The 18045-nt window shown below is 41.8% G+C and overlaps 1 protein-coding gene across 7 annotated transcripts in view; it reads left to right on the forward strand.

Moving 5' to 3' along the window:
- Positions 1 to 18045, forward strand: part of LOC144611443 (trinucleotide repeat-containing gene 6B protein-like) — a 162997-nt gene that overhangs the window by 133322 nt on the left and 11630 nt on the right. For 5 of the 7 annotated variants that reach the window (XM_078430536.1, XM_078430537.1, XM_078430539.1 and 2 more), the window contains 13 exons: positions 675 to 820; positions 2938 to 3108; positions 5038 to 5172; positions 5832 to 5966; positions 6400 to 6495; positions 8480 to 8678; positions 8798 to 8953; positions 10743 to 10907; positions 12416 to 12562; positions 12822 to 12917; positions 14162 to 14371; positions 15019 to 15098; positions 17056 to 17195. In XM_078430536.1, the coding sequence (XP_078286662.1) occupies positions 675 to 820; positions 2938 to 3108; positions 5038 to 5172; positions 5832 to 5966; positions 6400 to 6495; positions 8480 to 8678; positions 8798 to 8953; positions 10743 to 10907; positions 12416 to 12562; positions 12822 to 12917; positions 14162 to 14371; positions 15019 to 15098; positions 17056 to 17195 (1876 nt within the window). The remainder of the gene's footprint in view (positions 1 to 674; positions 821 to 2937; positions 3109 to 5037; positions 5173 to 5831; positions 5967 to 6399; positions 6496 to 8479; positions 8679 to 8797; positions 8954 to 10742; positions 10908 to 12415; positions 12563 to 12821; positions 12918 to 14161; positions 14372 to 15018; positions 15099 to 17055; positions 17196 to 18045) is intronic. The other 2 variants (XM_078430540.1, XM_078430541.1) reach the window with 2 other exon arrangements.

Here is an 18045-nt window from a genome sequence, read left to right on the forward strand (position 1 = left end):
TGAGAGGTGATCTGATTTAGATGTACCAGATTCTAAGAGTGACTAACAGTTTCAATGCTTGGAAGCTCTCTCCTCAGTCTGACAAATCTAGAATTTGGGGAACTGTCTCAGAATAAGTGCTAATTTTGAGCAAACAAAGTAAAATCTTTACAATGCTATAAGTCTTAGAAATAAAAGGACACAAAATTCTGGTGTAACTCAACGGGTCAGGCAGCATCTATGGAGAACATGTTCTTCAGAGATGCTGTCTGACCTGCTGAATTACTCCAGTACTTTGTGTCCTTTTGTGTAAACCAGCAGATGCAATTCTTTGTTTTTGCTTCTTTGAAATCTTCAACTCCCCAGGGCTTTGGATGTTGAAATGTTAAGTAGATTTAAGCTGAGATTAATATATTTTTGAGAATAGAGGGATGTGGAGATCCCATAGGATAGTGAGCATGGATATTGAATGAGAGCATACCTGAGGACCTGTCTGGCTTACCAACATGTCATGTCATATAAATATTGTTTGTTAATTAAGCTCAGAATATAAATTAAAGCTGAGGTTTTCTGGTCATAATAATATTTTCTTCTAACGACTATGTCCTGTTGGACAGTTATCTATACTTGTATCATTTTATGCGATGCATTTTAACTAGGTTGGTAGCTAAGTTAAAATATTCTGTTTATTTTAGGTGGTCTACCAGACAAAAAGCTGGAATCTGACAAACGTGGCATGAACATGGATTACAATGGAATGATGAGGAAGGAACGTTCTGGATTCCGGCCATCAAATTCCAAAGATTCGCCCACCACAGACAGTGGACCCTACTTTGAGAAGGTGAGGTCTCCACTGATAGAGAATACTTGCATTTATATTACTTACCACTCTTCCATAAACATCCGAAAATCATTTATCTGGAGCAGAACATGGCTACCCAAATCTGATGGGATATGATTGTGTCGTGGTTTGGGCCTGATGCATGTTTTAATATAATACTAGGGATTAGGCCGTGCTGCACTGGGCCAGCTCATCTTGTCCTTGCTTCAGAGATATAGCAAGGAAACAGGCCCTACGGCCCACCGAGTCCACGCGGACCATTGATCACCTGTTCACACTAGTTATGTAGAAACAAACAATTGCAGATGCTGGTTAATACCAAAGATGGACACAAAATTCTGGAGTAGGGGGGTGGTGGCAGGGACAGGAGGTGCATGATGTACTTCCTTGGATTGTCTTTGTTTGGGTGTAACATTGTATCATTCGTTTGGCGGTCCAATATTCTTGTAATATCTCTGGGTTGGGCACAGAAGAAAAATAAATGCTCGGGTGGGATTTGGATTGGTTGGCTCAGGTTTAATTTACTATCTGAACAGACTTCTTAAGTGAATTGACTTCATATCAGAGTGAGGAGCAATCACGTTAGCATTATGTTTAGAGATAGAGGTACAGTCTGGAAACAGGCCCTTCGGCCTATCGAATCACCACTGACCATTGATCACTCGTACACTAGTTCTATGTCATCCCACTTTTGCATCCTACACACTAGGAGCAATTTACAGAAGCTAATTTATCCACAAGCTTGCACATCTTTGCAATGTGGGAGGAAACCCACAGGGAGAACGTACAAACTCCGCACAGACATCACCCGTAGGCAGAATCGAACCCGGGAGTCTGGTGCTGTAAGGCAGCAACTCTACCGCTGCTCAAAATTCACTGACTGAAAGGTTAGATAGCAAATGATGGAAATCTCTAAAGATCATGTGGTATCATTAGAGGGAGAGAGAGAGATTTAATATTTTGGATTGAAGACATCATGTCAGAACTGGACAAGGTTACAAATGTAAAGAGTTTTAATCATGTGGAACGACAGGGATTGGGAGAGAAAAAAAACTCGGTCTTTTGTGGCAGGCAAATGTGTAGGGATCGTTGGTCGGTGCGGACTCGGTGGGCCGAAGGACCTGTTTCCGCGCTGTGTCTCTAAACTAAACTAAACATTATTGGCACTTAACGCAAACACTCAAAGATTCAAAGCAGGATTTAAGCCCGCCCCACACAAATCAGAGGCGAGAATGCTGCAGAAAACATTTTCTCCTCTGTATCTGGATTTTTGATATTGGCTTATCGAAAATGGAAACCCACCATTTAATTTGGTAGTACTAAACTTTCTATAAACTTAATTCCTGAATGCGTAAAAATAAGATTCTTGTAGAATGTTTTCTGAGTGGTCAACTCCTCCTCCCCCACCCAACTCCTCACTAGAATTAAAATTTTGATCTGTTGTGTTCTAAACAAGATTTTGTTTTCTACTTCCAATTCTGTGTACATGCAAGCATAGTGCACTAATTGCCCAGCAAATCAATATATTTATCAACAACAAATTTGAGAGCTTCCATAAATATTTTTGAACCCCTTCCCTATCTTACTCTTGCAAAATATGACTAGTCCAGCCACAGCAGAATTCTGTCGGTGTAGATGGTTAGAACCTCCTGTGCAGAGAATGATTTTCAACTACTTTCAGTTTGTTTACAAACATTGGTACGTCTTTTTGAGCATAGATTTCAGTCCGCCATTGAATGCACCATTGCAATTCTAAATTGACAGATTAGTTGTTTCATAAATTATTAACAGATGAAAAGTTGCCTTTGTGTCTTTTAGATTGGTACAGTGGCAGGAAAATAAAGATCTTGCAGTGCACAAAGCTTAGATGTTCCCTGTGTCTGATAAGGGGTTTTATGTGCAAGTTTGATTATGGCACTAATTTTATCTAACTGTGTGTGAGGCCTAACTGCTCTCATTTTTTGTTTCTTCTTCCCGCTCTACCCACAACTCGTTTTTGTGCTTCTCCTTGTCTGTTTCTTACCCCCACCCCTTTCTTCCCACCCCATCCCACCCCCCCCCCCCCCCATCCCCACCCCCATCCCCAATCGCATGCTGTTTGGCTAACCCTCCTTCAGCTGACTTTGCCTTTCTCCAATCAAGATGGGTGCCTGTCTGACGAGGCACCTAACTCGCCCTTCTCCCCTCCTCCAAGCTGCAAGCTGTCTCCCTCAGGCACTGCTCTACCCAGCGCCAGCCTCGGCTGCATCGGCTCTGGTCTTAACATGCAAAACCTAAACGCTAGACACGTAAGGGCTGCTTTCTGAATGTGTCTTGTGACTGGGATGTCATGATACTGTGCAATCTATGTGAGCAAATCTTAGTGTCTGTTTCTGCCTGCACTTTTCTAGATGTCGCAGAGTCCCTGACCTAGTAAGGTGATCAATAAATTTCCCATCAGTACTAAATTTAAGCCTTGCCCCATTTCTATCTTCCTCCTTTTAGACAAGCCCATTCGTACACTTGCAATGTTTCTCTGTTTTTCATTTGCCCTTGCTCTCCACTCAGCCAGTGATATTTCTGTACCACTGCAGCAATAAAAATGCACTGAAAAGAGTATCCAATGATTTCAAAATCAGCTTTATTATGGGAAAGGAGGTGATGGTGGCAAAGCATATTTATTCATTAAAAGGAACACTTGATATGCTGTAAAATGTACTAAGTTATGATCATGTTGTGCAATTAAATGTTTTCTGGGTTTTTTTTAGGTGTACTTTACTTTTGTACAATTGTACTTTTCCAAGCTCTACCAAGAAATTTTCAAATTCATTCATTATTTTCAGGGCTCATGTTTTTCTTGGGCCTTTCTGTATCAAACTGTCAGGATGGTTTGGTGGTAGGTTAGAAAATGTCATAACTCATCACCAAATGTGCCCATCATTCTTTTTCCAGGACTCAGCTGGGTTGCTTGAGCAGGGTAGAGAGGGGTTATAATCTCAATCTGTTAACTCCGTTCAGAGTGCGGTTCTGAAACCTAAATTTTCTTCCTCAATCCCTCGAAAAGGCACTTGGGCACCTTGTTCTCTTATTGCTATATCAGGCAGTTTCAGTAATATGCAGAATTTCCATATTTGGAATTCACACCTACTGGTGTAATCCCGATTCTGATCCCATGAAGATTTTATCCTGCCATTTTAAAACTGTGAAAAACTATTGGTTGCAGTCCCTGAAAATAACAAGCTGAAGGTATGGGGAATAGAATGAGTTGTGGAGGGGTGGACAGGGGGATGAGGAGTTAAGTGTAGGCGATAGTGTTAATATTTGTGGGAGCAACTCGGTATGAAGATTGGAGAGTTCAGTTCAGTTTAGTTTATTGTCACGTGTACTGAGGTACAGTGAAAAGCTTTTGTTGCATGCTAACCAGTCAGCAGAAAGATAAAACATGTTTACAATTGAGCCATTTAGTGTATAGATACATGATAAGGGAATAATGTTGAGTGCAAGGTAAAGCCAGCAGAGTCCAATCAAGGGTAGTCCGAGGGTCACCAATGAAGTAGATAGTAGTTCAGCACTGCTTTCTGGCTGTGGTAGGATGATTCAGTTGTCTGATAACAGCTGGGAAGAAACTGTCCCTGAATCTGGAGGTGTGCGTTTTCACACTTCTGTACCTTTTTTGCCTGAGGGGAGAAGAGGGAGTGGCCAAGGTGCAACTCATCCTTGATTATGCTGCTGGCCTTGCCGAGGCAGCGTGAGGACAGCGTTTTGAACACATCAGTTTTGAATGAAGTTGAGATTTCAAGGTGGCCTCTTTAACAATAAACTTTCCTGAAGGGGAAAGAGTGACATTATGTCAGACTCCAACTGGGATTTGAACCTGATTCACTGGTGACCTATAGGAGGAAATTCAGTAAACATACAAAGGGGAAAATATTAAAGCCCTGAGGGAAGGCAGATAATCCATTTAGGGAGCTGTAACTGTTACAATAGACCCCTTTTGCTGATACTTATGAGATGTCAGTTCCCCACAGTGGAATGTTGTATAACCTTGGGGATGGTGGTGAGGTAGAATAGCTAATCTTTGCATTGGACATGTATTTCTGTTGTTCTGTGGGGGTGTATATGATGTGGTCTCCCTGTCTGGTTGCATCAGACCAAGTTATTGCTGTATAAAAAATATTTAATACAAGGAAATCTAATTGATGTAACGTTTCCTATCTGTCTCTCTCGTATGCATACAGAATGGCAATCATGGTTTATTTGGCAGTAGCACAGCACAATCCAGAGGTGTGCACACGCCTCAGGTGCAGTCCATGAATTCATCCCAGCCTAACCTTCGGCCTCAAGTGCCTCCGCAGTTCCTGCCCCCTCCTCAGGTACGTAAAGTTGAGTTGTCACGTCTCCTGTACTGTGTTTTGGGACGGGGGAGGAAATGCGATTGGGGAGACTGCACTTTGTGCGTAATCGTTCAGTTCTTGGTCTTGGATTCACGTGCAAGACCTAGGCTAAACATTGGATGTTTGGCAGCTGAGATAAATACGACATGCTGGAAATAATCAGCAGGGTAAACAGTATCTGTGGAAAGAGAAATGGTTAAGGTTTCAGATCAATAAAAAAATATTGGCTCTGTTTCTTTCCCTCGAGATGCCATCTGACCTACTGAGCACTGCTTTTATTTCAAGTTTCCAGTTTTTTGAAGATTGGTATCAATGGATGCCTGGAGTGTTTCATTCCCTTTAGCACTTGTATTATTATAAATATTCTAGTCAAGGCACAAGAACACCTAATCCCATGTTGTTATCCCTGCTGCTGTACATGGTGAACCTAATGAACAGACGATATATATTATTTAACTTTTGAGTTAAATTGACAATTCCTTAGTTTGGATAACTTTGTCAAATTTATAGTTTCATTTATTTGCGCCCAAAGTGCTACAGCGACTCAGTGGGTCAGGCAGCATCCCTGGAGAATGCTTTAGGTCGGGACCCTTCTTCAGACAGTAGCACAGCAAATGAATTATTTTGTTTGATTGCAGGTTCCTGCCCCCATGTTGAAGCATACCACTCCGAATGGTGCCCTGAACCCAGCCTTGTTTAGCCTTGGTCCACAACTAACCCCTCAACAAATAGCTATGCTCAGCCAACTCCCTCAGCTCCCACAGCTACAGTTGGTAAGTATCACATGTATTTCACAGCAATTACATATTTTCTAATGGCTGTATCATCTCTGTCAGCCTCGATTAATATCTATCGATCATCGACATGGAAAACGAGTATGCAAAAGGACACTGGTGCCACAGCTTTGAGAGTGGCTTTACATTTCTGTTTGTTGTTAGGGGTTAATTTGATTTTTTTCCCTTTGGTAATTTCATTTTTGCTTCATTAAAACTTCAAAGCCTATTTATTGGGTGGCATGTTACAAGGCTAGTACGGTGCACTGTGAGTGCACAGTCTTTAGGGAGGAATGGCAATTATAACGAACAATTAAATTCCTGCCCCATTGCTCTGCTCTTTTATATAACCAAGTAAACAGGAGCAAGAATCTGGTCTCCCTTTTTATTGTGATTTCCTGTCTCTCCTTCACTCTGAACTCTCTTCACACAGGCTTACCAGCTGTTGCTTCAACAACAACAGCAGCAGCAAGTGCTGCAAAACCAACGGAAGCTGTCTGCCGCAGTCCGCCAACAACAAGAACAGCAAGTATGTGATTGTAAAGATAGTAAATCTGCTGCAAATCCCCTGAACATCTTTTGGTAGTGTGGTGAATGTTTTTCATTTTGGGAGCTTTGCAGGATAGATGTGGAGATAACATTTCTTCTGAGTGGAGTGTCTAGAACCAGAGGTCATGGTCTCAGTATAAAGGGTCAACCATTCAGGGTAGAAATAGGTAGTTTTTCCTCTCGGTGCCACAGTGGTGCAGTGGTAGAGTTGCTGCCATAGAGTTCCAGAGACCCTGGGTGGGTCCTAACTAAGGATGTCTGTAAGGAGTTTGCACATTCTCTCTGTGACCGTGTGGGTTTTCTCTACACATCCAAAAGACGTGCGGGTTAATTGGCTTCTGTAAATTGTCCCCAGTGTGCAGGATAGAACTGATGTATCGTTGGTCGGCGTGGACTCAGTGGGCTGAAGAGCCTGTTTCCACATTGTATCTCTAAACTTAAACGCTAAACTGAACATCCAGATGGAAACAGTTTGTTGGTATTCTTCATCCGAGAAGCTTGTGGAAACTTAATTGCTAGGTATATTCAAGACAGATGCAAAAATCTCAGATATTAGGGAAATAAAAGGCTCTGAGGTTAGTTCAGGAAAGTTGTGCTGAGGTAAAAGATAAACCATGCTACTGAATGGTAGTGCAGGTGTGAGGAGAGAATGTCCAACTCCAGCTTTGCTGCCACTTTCTCAAATTTGAGATTCCTACTTCGCTGCCACATGCTGGCATTCTTTCCTGGTGCTGCTGAACATTAAAAATAGAAACATCACTCATTGTGGTGAAACTCTGTGGTGCCACATAGAGTTTTAAATATCAAGTCACAATTTGCAATTGGGGCGGTTGAAAATGCTCGGACTTTGTATGCCTTCTTGGGACCAGCGTGAGCTGTCAGAAGATGCCCCTAGGGTCCATTTAATGCCAATTAACCAAGCCAAATATGAACTAAATATTAAGGGAAATTGGCTGGATTGGTTGTCAGCTCTTAAGTTAAAATTGCACTCTGGCAGATTTCTATTAAATAATGTCCCCCACACTCTAGAGTAGTATCAGATGGCTGCATTGTCATTTAATCTGGAAAGTGATTTGATACGGCAATAGCTAAATAGCAAAATTAATTGTTTGATTCAGTACATACAATAGTGTGCCTGCTGCATAGGTTCGTACATGAGTCATTGCATTGTTGTTGTGACTCGGGTAAAAGTTAATGTCAGCTAGCATGAACGCGAAACTTTGTAGACATTGAAAACATGCAAACTGATTTATCATTGTTAGGCAGGGTATCATAGCATTTAGCAGTGCACGGTCATGTGGCGAACTTTTAACACTTCAAATTCTCTTAGTTATGTACTCTGAAGCAAATGAGAAACAAATGTGCTGCATTTGGATGGCAAGACTCCCGTGAGACTAGAGTAAGGAAGGTGGGGTATGAAGTTAGAAGGTGGTGGGTGGCAGGATGTGTTCAGCTTTGGGCAGAGGATTTAATGTCATATGCCCTTTCACTGCAATGTGGTGAAATTACCTGGCATGTTCATCAGTTGAACCTGTTCACATTGTAAAAGAATTGGCAGGTTCAAAGATTCTGCTCCTTCCTGATTAATCCCAAGAGGTTTAAAAGCCCTTTGTTTCACCGTACATATTGCTGCTAGGTTTTCCATGCTCATTTTGAACTGTTAATGGTGAAACCAAGAGTTCTGGAGTTCTGTTCTGGTAATGCGTACTCTATGAAAGGATTATATTTCCCTTCTATAAACATAGGAGCAGTAAGGGCAGTTATGACATATCCTACCCATTGACATTTTCATGGGCTCTATCCACTAACATTTTGTTGAAGCATTGTCCGATTTTCCAAAATGTGGTTCTTTAAGGGCAATAGATTTACTTGTATATTGGTGGAAGTGAGAAAAGATTACTGGATGGTGGAAATGAATGTGTGTAAGATGAGCAGTTTTAACTTGTGCTTGTGCTGTTCCACAGCTTGCCCGCATTGTTAATGCTCTGCAGCAGCAACAGCAACAACAGCAGCATCGACATAACAACACCCCAGGGATGAAGCATTCTCCGTCACATCCCGGCATGCCCAAGCAACACCTGGATAATGTTGTGCCTAGTTCTCTTCCCTCTGGCCTTCCAGACTTCCAGACCAAAGGACAGATTCAGCCAGGCTACCAAATGGGTGAGTTCCCTCGTCAGGTTGCTTTGTAATCCTGCTACTGTATTAAACTGTTTTAAACTTTTAATAAGCTTATTATGGATTTGAGATTCTCGGCACTTAAAGCATAATTCGCATTTCAGGCATGGGCTCAAACATGAACGTAAACCAGTTAGACGTCAACAGTATTGTTGGAATGAAAGAACCTCAATCGCAGCAATCACGGCTCAAGCAGTGGACAACCATGGATGGTCTCTCTCCTGCCACTCCACCACCAGATCACAACCCCCTGAAAAATGGTAACTATGCAGACATTACATGGGGCTTGGGGTGTATTGGACATATTCCATCATGTACTTTTGTTTTCATTGCAACTTCTCCAACTGGGTACTTACTGATTTCATTCTCCATGCTTTTTCTCCTGAAACCAAAATCCTTTGTAAGCCCCTATCTGAAATGACTTAATCGTGGCCTCTCTGCTTTTCAATCATGGACGTTGCAGACAATTTGGGCACGTTTAAACACAGAATGCAATGAAATGCCCACATGTAACTGCAATGTGTATGAGCCCAAATTAAATTGCCGATAAGTTTGAAATCACCAGATTGAGCTAGTGTTCTCCATTTGTTCAGCCTGCTGATCGGCATAATGTTGAATCTATGGAGGTTACAGTGATTGCGAGAACCTGCGGTATTAAACCTTAACACTCATTCAAAGAACATGAATTCAAATTGGTGTTTAATTGGAGAGTCAAAATGGATTGGCCATTTTGAACCATCTCAGGATAGAAAGAAAAAAAGAAACACCATTCACTTATGTCACTACTTCTAGGTTAATGAGGAAATGTTCTTGATGACATACACAATGTAAAGATGCATCTAGCAGTAAGAGTCATGGTCATACAGCTCAGAAACAGGCCTTCATGCCCATCCCTAACCCTAACTAAACTAGTCCCACTTGCTTGTGCTTGACCTGTAACCTTCAAAACCTTTCTTATCCAGCTACCTGTCCAAGTATCTTTTTAATGCTTTAATATTATCTGCCTCTGGAACCTTGGTCCACATATGCATTACTCCCTGCGTGGAAAACAATGCTCCCCAGGTCCCTTTTTAAAACTTTTCCCTCATCTTCAACTTATATCCTCTAGCTTTAGACTCTTTCTCCCTCCTCTCCCCATGCCTCCCCCCCTCCCCCGGAAAAGACTGCGGCTATTAACCTTATTATATAAATCTCTGTACGGTTACCTTTCAGTCTCCTATGCTCCAGGGAAAAAAGTCCAAATCTTCTCTTTGTAATTCAAACCCTCGAGTCCTTGGAACATCCTCTAAAATCTTTTTTTTGCACAGCTGACGTTTCAAGTCCTGCACAGTATCCTGATCGATGAGGGCAAGCATGCCGAACGCCACCTTCAGCACCTGTGCTGCCACTTTCAAGGAACTACATACCGGAACCCTAGGTTTCTCCATTCTCCAACCCTTCCTTAGGCCATGCTATTCACTGTGCAAGTCCTACCATGGTTTGTCTTACCAAAATGCAACACCTCGCATTTATCTGAATTAAACTTCATCTACCATTCCTTGGCCCATTGAAGCACGATTCAATTGTAATCTTGGATAAATGTTAACTGTACCACCAAGTTTAAAGTCATCTACAAACTTACTAACCATTCCACTTGCATGTTCATCCTAAATGTTAATGTAGATAACATACAACAGTGGACACATTTAGGCTTCAAGTTATATGTAGTGCTGATGGTTGACTTTCAGCACATTTGATTGATAAGTTCTTCAGCTGAAGTTTCTTGCACATTAAAAGAGAGATTACCTTAGAGCTAAAGCTAGGTACAAGCCTGAACGATACAATTCCCAAATACTGCTTCATCACAAATCAGCAGTGTGGCCTTCACTTTGTATATTTAATTATTCCGTGCTTTATTATTGCAGGGATATGTTCAGTTGTTAATTTGTGTAAGCATTCCCCTGACTGGTTTGAGTATAAGGTATTCAATATTGATTTGTTGGAGTTTTATAGCTGATCACCCAGAAGAACTGTGTGTTATTAGTCTTGTAATTTTATGTTGTTATACAGGTGCTATTTCGAGCAGCATGGCACCACCGGTGAAGCCTCGAGATAGTTTGCCCTATTATGAAATGATAGCAGGTGATTCCTTGGCCAGCCATTCTGGCCCTACGAGTGATAACTGGTCCACCCCTAAGCTCTCAAATGGTTCCAGCGGCTCCAGTTGGCCTCCAGGTCAGAAATAACATCAAAATGTTTTAAAATAATACGACCGAGTAAAATGTGGTCACTCTGGTAAATAGCTTCAGTTTGAACCAGTGGGATTAGCTAATCTATAAAGCAGGAATTCAAGCCCTTGATAAAAATCTGTGACTCTTTGCAAAGGTTGAACCTTAATCTGAAGAGTGAATAGTGGTGGACCATGACCTGGGTTCAGTCCTTCCCAAGTGAATCCAAATCTGCAAAACATTATATTATATCGAAGTTACACTGAACTAATTGTGAACACCTAATGACTGTTGGTGTTCACGGGGAAATACCAGGAATGCCCATGGGAACTTCAGGATAATACATTTTCACTGGAAAACTGAATCCTACTTTACCAAGGGGTCACAATGCAGCCCATTTTCCGGTAATCAAATTACTCTATTAGTTCTACTGTAATATTAATTGATTCTGGAAGCAAAGATCTGATTTCTGAAATCAAATACACAAGTATTGCAATTAAAGAGAATTTTCTTTACATGCAATTAAAGTCCGCTGCTTGGAAGTAGAGCAACTGTTTTATGATGATTCCTGGAATGTGGCTATCGAGGGCAGCTTTTATTATCTCTCTTAAAGTGATTTGCAAGATTAGTTTCAGAGGGCAAACTCATTGTTTTGATCACGTACAAACCAGATTAGGTGTATTTGTTTCCTTCCCTGGAGGCTATTATGGAACCACGTGGATTTTTATGACATTGCATTAGTTTCACGGTCTCCATTATTGATACTAGCTTTTTAAAATCCAGATTAATTTAAACAACTGAATTTAAATCTCACAAAACAATCCTGTGGTGAGATTTGAACTTGTGTCTCTAGCTTCTTGGTAGAAGTTTCGGATTACTAATCCAGCATTATAGCAATAGTCATTCACCTTCTGGAAATTCCACAAATTGTAATGAAATTAATGACTACATCAGTCTATGTGTGGCTGTGTAAAAGCAAAAAAATTATTTGGATAACGTTTGAAGTGCTCTGTGTTCTCCTGCAATGAGACCTTTAACGTGAACCTAGATCACCAGAAAATTGGGCACCTTAGCCAATGAGGCGGCACAGTGGTGCAGCGGTAGAGCTGCAGCTTTACATCGCCAGAGACCAGCGTTCGATCCTGATTATGGGTGCTGTCTGTGGAATTTGTCTGTTCTCCCTGTGACAGCCTGGAGTTCCTCCGGGTGCTCTGGTTTCCTCCCACACTCCAAAGGCAAGCAGGTTTGTAGGTTAATTGGCTTTTGTAAAATTGTCCTTGTTTGTTGAGGATAGAACTAGTGTGAACAGGTAATCAATCGCTGGTCAGCACGGACAAAGGGCCTGTTTCCATGCTGTATCTCTAAACTTAAAAAAATTACTTCCTCAGTCCTATTCTGGATCATCACCTTAAGTGACAGTCATTATGTGTTGTTCTTTGTTGTCACTTTGTTCCTCAAGTGCAGGGCAATAAAATTAATTGATAATGCATTTTCTTCCTCCATCTTAATTTACAGAGTTCCGCCCTGGGGAGCCATGGAAGGGTTTCCAAAACATTGACCCCGAATCAGATCCGTATGCGACCCCAACGAGCATGATAAACAGCTCTGCAGCACCCCCATCCCCAGATTCGGAACACCAACTTCTCAGGGACAGGAGCACAGGTATGAGGTCATTCATTATTTACAATTTTGTGTTGCAATAATTCTGAGAGACAAATGTCTGCTTTACTGGGACACTGTTCACCATCCCCAAGGAATGAAGTTGAAAGTTTTCCCATTGCTGATCTGCATGTTTACCCCTTGCAGCGATCATAATACTGGAATTGTGAAAGTATTTTAATGCGGAACATTTAAACACAAATTACATTCTTGAAGAGAATATTCCCTGATCTTTGATTATGCCTTTGTTTTTGGTCCACAGGGTCCAGTTCCTCCCTGAACACCTCGCTGCCTTCACCCGGTGCCTGGTCCTATAGTGCCTCAAACAGCTCCTACAGCACCGTACCGAGCACTTCAGGTTAGGAGTACTGCATTGAACCATTGTCTGAACTTTATTTTCATAGTCATGTGGCGCAGAAACGGGTCCTTTGGCCCAACTTACCTAGGCTGACTCAGATGACCCATCCATGATAGTCCCACCTACTTGCGTTTGGTCCACATCTCTCTAAACATTTCCTACGCATGCACCAGTCCAAATGTCTTTTACATGTTGTCATAGTACCTACCTCAACTGCATCCTCTGGCACCTCGTTCCATTTACCCACCATCCTCTGTGGAAAACATTGCACCTCAGTTTCCTACTAAATCTTCCCCCTCTCACCTTAAATCTATGTCCTCCTGTTCTTACTTTCCCCTACTCTGGGTGAATGACTTAGTGCATTCATTCTATTTATTACCCTCATGATTTTATAACCTCCTTAAGATCACCCCTCAGCCACCCGTGCACGCTTCAAGGAAAATAGTCCAAGCCAGTCCAGCCTCTCTGTATAGCTCAGGCCCTCATGCACTGGCAACATCCTCATAAATCTGCACTCTTTTCAGTTTGACGACATCCTTCCTACAGCACGATGGCCAAAACTGAACACAATACTCCAAATGTGACCTCCCCAATGCCTTGTACAACTGCGTTTTATATGGCAATATATTACTCTTTATAATTCATGTGATATATAATATGAAATTTACTGTGCATTGTTTTAAATTCAAATGTAATTAAGCAGATTATGTTGTACAGAAACTACATTGTTTTCTGCAATAAAGTTGAAGAGGCAGCACATGGGTTAGGTTAGACAAAACTATAATTTCAATTCTCTGTGTTCCTTCTAAACACTGCAATTACTTCCTTGATTTGTTATATTCCGCCCTTCGATCCTCTACCTTCTGAGTTTGCTTGGTCCAAACAGTATTCTTTCCCCTTCTACTATGCATAATATAATACCTGATCGTGATTCACTGTTACGGGGGTTCTACTAATACACAATTTTGTTTCTGTGACTTTGCTGGTTTTGACTTTAGTACTGCAAGATGAAACTGATTAACTTAGTTTGATAATATTTGTACTTTCCTACAAATGTAGAGTAGGGATTATTAGAGATGTGTGCTAAAATCAATTTTCCTTTTAGTTTTATACTTGTATGTGGATCTTTATAATGATTTAAGTATATTATGGTGGTGTTTGGCCTCCTTAGTTTGGGGACTTTGATTCAGCCTCACTGGTTCTTTTGTTATATTAACCGGCTTCTGATCATGTTGTTGTTCCAGCCAAGTTCAGTGACTTCAAGTCTACATGGTCTCCAGATCCAATTGGACATCCCAGGATGTGGAAAAATCAGATGTCATCTAAAAACACTAACCCGCCAACACGGCCGCCACCAGGACTGACTAATCAGAAACCTCCGTCGTTTCCGTGGGGCAGTGGAACACCCCGGTTCAGCAGAGGATGGGGCATGCAGGAGTCACGATATGCCCTTAGTGCGTACCTTACTACCTGTTTCTTCGCTCATCCTTGTTCTATCTCTCTATATCTCTTTACCCAATTCAAAGTTATGCTATCAGATTAATTCCGTGGGATCACATCAGTGTTTTGGGTATGCACACATAATTAGTGAGAGGAAATCCTAAGGCTCGAGTCCAGCTCTGACTCAGTCCAGCTGAACTTTGTGGCTGAAAGGTTACAAACAGAAGTTGCAGTCAGCCAGATTGTGTTTCTGTTCACGGAATTTTGCTGTGCTTGTATTTCCTTGCAATACTCACAGCAATTGCATATCAGACTGCAATTTGATTGAATGGTGGAGCAGGCTTGAAGTAGTGTGTGGTCTCCTGTTTCTGATTTTCTGCGATCTTAGAAATGTAAATGTTCTGAGCTTGCATTAAAAGATAATTATTGGCTGTAAAGCATTTTAGACTCTTGTGGATGCATGAGTCTCTTCCTCCAAACTTATCAGTAATTAATAACTGCCCCATCAAATTTCAATTTTGCTCTGTTTCCTAGAGTTAATAAAGTTTAGAGTTTCTTATCTGTCATATCACATCTATTAAACTGGCTGCCTGTCATTTGCAGGAATAAAGCCATCTAGGTTTTAAAGAGAACTGTACCTCACCACCTCCTCTTTCTCTAGGTTCCAACTGGAGTGATGGCAATTCGGGTGGATCTGGCCGAGTCAGCTCCTGGCTTGTTCTTCATAATCTCACTCCACAGGTAATGGTCTTAAGCTTATCATTGACAAGAGGCATGTGCCAGCGATGGTTGTGCTTCCTGACAGGTTTATAATGTTTCCTCTGGACGTTTATTCAGCATCATGGTCACATAGTGTCAGCTGGCATTGCATACACCTCTCGGTATCTGCCATCCTTCAAGTATAAGCAAGTAGATTATCCTGTGGTGGTAGAGTTTCTGCTTTACAGTTCCAGAGACCCGGGTTCGAGCCTGACTACCAGTGCTGTAGCACGGGTTTTCTCCGGGTGCTCCGGTTTCCTACATTCAAAAGACACACGGGTTTATAGGTTAATTTGGCTTTGGTAATAATTGTAAATTGATCCGAGTGTGTTGGTGTATGGGGGTCACTGATCAGCGCAGACTCCATGGGCTGAAGGGCCTGTTTTTGTGCTGCATCTCTAAACTAAACAAAAGTGGGTATTTCTCTTGTGAACTCTTTCTGACAGTTTGTGGAGAGTGCAGGCGTGTAGAACTGTAGCTAATATCCTAAAAAGATTACAAGGAAAGATTAAATTACAGAGCAGCAAGGAACGAAAAACTGATCGAGACAGGATGGGATATCAACTGATGCAAAGGAGTGAGAAACCCAGTCTGTCAAGGAAGAGGAACATAGAATTTCCTGAAAGCTTTATTATGAGGGCAGTAAATTGCAGAGCGCCGTGGTGTGAGCCTAACAATTTGAAACTGCCATTTTTTATTGAACTGCCTATTATTTTCCAGCAAGTGTAGTGGGCACTTGGTTTAATGTTTAAAAGCAAAGACTTGGATATCGCTGTCAAAAACAAACTGACAAATACGATCTGTGGGAAAAAGACACAGAAATTATGACACCTGATCTGATGAATAGTTTTTGAGCTTAAAAGCTACGTTTCTTTTACCACGGATATTACTTGATCAATAGGGTAGTTTAGTTTAGAGATACAGCATAGAAACAGGCCCTTCAACCCACCCTGTCCGTGCTGTTCAACGATCACTCTCAGCAATTTCTTCCACACAATGTCCTAGGATACACTTTGTCGAGTCCCAGGGGTTTGAACAATTTCACAGGCCTCAATACCACCAACTTACTCCTTTGTAATGTCTATGTTTTAGGGCATCACTGTTCTTTTCTATGAACTTCCTAGCCTTCATGACCTCAACAGTAAATATAGTTGAGAAGTGTTCATTCAAGACCATGTATTCATTCAAGACTCCTGTGGCTCTACACTGATACTTGATCTGACAAGGATGTCTTGCATCTCCTTTTTGCTCTCCTGATATTCTTTGTAAGCATAGTCCTACATCCTTTGTTCCTTAGTCCCAGTTGCCTAACCTGACATGCTTCAATATTCCTCGTCACCCAGGTTTCCCAATTCTGCCAACCCTTCACTCTAGTAGGAACTTGCTGTTCCTGTACTCCACCCATCTCACTTTTATCGGCCTCCCACCTGCCAGGCGGCCTTTAGCTGCAAATGGCCTCTCCCAATCAACCTTTGCAAGTTCTAGTTTAATAACATCAAAATTAGTTGTGCCCCAATTTAGAAATTGAAGGCAGTGGGGAAGAAAGGTTAGCAGGCGTTGTTCCAGGGCATTTGGAAGTTTTGCTCTTTGATTGATATAATTGATCTGAGCTGTGTTTGGGTTCTTTGGATGCATTTCCAGGCCAGGACTTGGCAGGGCAGATAACGAGATCACAGCTTGTGTGAAAATTGATGCACACCAAACGACTAGTGGCCTTTGGCTAGGAAACGTAGAGTGAGAGGTATTGGGATTGCACTCCACCATTATACTCCTTCATTGGAAAAGTCTTAAACACTTGCTGTATACCCAATTATGAAATCATTTGGATGGGTGACAAACAGTCATCATTGTGGAAGGTGCTAGACTCTCATCAGAAGCTTTGAGGAACAATAAAAGAAAGCAAATTTAATTGAAATAGTTTAATATTGCTTCCTCTCAGATTGATGGCTCCACTCTCCGAACAATCTGCATGCAGCATGGGCCGCTGATAACATTCCACCTGAACCTGACGCACGGCACCGCATTGGTCCGGTACAGCACCAAGCAAGAGGCTGCCAAGGCCCAGACTGCGCTGCACATGTAAGTATCTGTTGTGCTGTTATCATGTGCTTTGAAAATTATTCACCTCAAGGTCAGCATGGTGGCGCGACGGTAGAGTTGCTGCCTTACAGCGCCAGAGACCCGGGTTCGATCCTGCACGTTTTCCCCGTAACCTACAAGGGTTTTCCCTGGCTGCTCTGGTTTCATCCCACACTCCAAAGACGTACAGGTTTGTAGGCTAATTGGCTTCTGTTAAATTATCCCTAGTGAGTGTTGGATAGTGTTAGTGTGTGGAGATCACTGGGCGGCATGGACTCGGTGGACCAAAGGCTCTATGACCCGCTGTATCTCTAAACTGGCTTTGAGATAAGGTGATTCCTCTCTAGCTAACTGAATTGCTCCCTAGTCAGGAAGGTGACAACAATCTATTCACAAAATGTCGACGCCAGACCTCCTTTCAGTACTGCATTCTGTTTTGAATTTTGATGACAGAGGAGAATGCATACAGAAACACACAATTAAAACTAGCAAAACTGCAAGTGAGCCTTCACTTGCAATGAGAAGAGTTCTTTCTGCTGGAGCTTAAAAGCTGCCAATATTGGGAAGCACAAATGAAAAGAGAAAATGCTGGATATCCCCAACGGAGAGCAAATTTCTGAAAGGGAAACGGGCGGGTTAAAACCACGATTGAGTGTGTTTCATCAAAGTTCATAGCAGTGCTGAAAACTCCACTGCACATTTACAGCACTTTTCTTGCTTTGTTTTCTATGGTTTGCAACAGAATGCTTGCTTTTCTGTTTTGGGTGGCGTTAATCAATTGGAGTTGAGATAATAAAGCAATGGTTGACCAAGTAGAGTTGAGTTTCTGGCGAACAGTGAATTGTGTTCA

Source organism: Rhinoraja longicauda, chromosome 40 (assembly GCF_053455715.1).
Source record: "Rhinoraja longicauda isolate Sanriku21f chromosome 40, sRhiLon1.1, whole genome shotgun sequence".
NCBI classification, from domain to species: domain Eukaryota; kingdom Metazoa; phylum Chordata; class Chondrichthyes; order Rajiformes; family Arhynchobatidae; genus Rhinoraja; species Rhinoraja longicauda.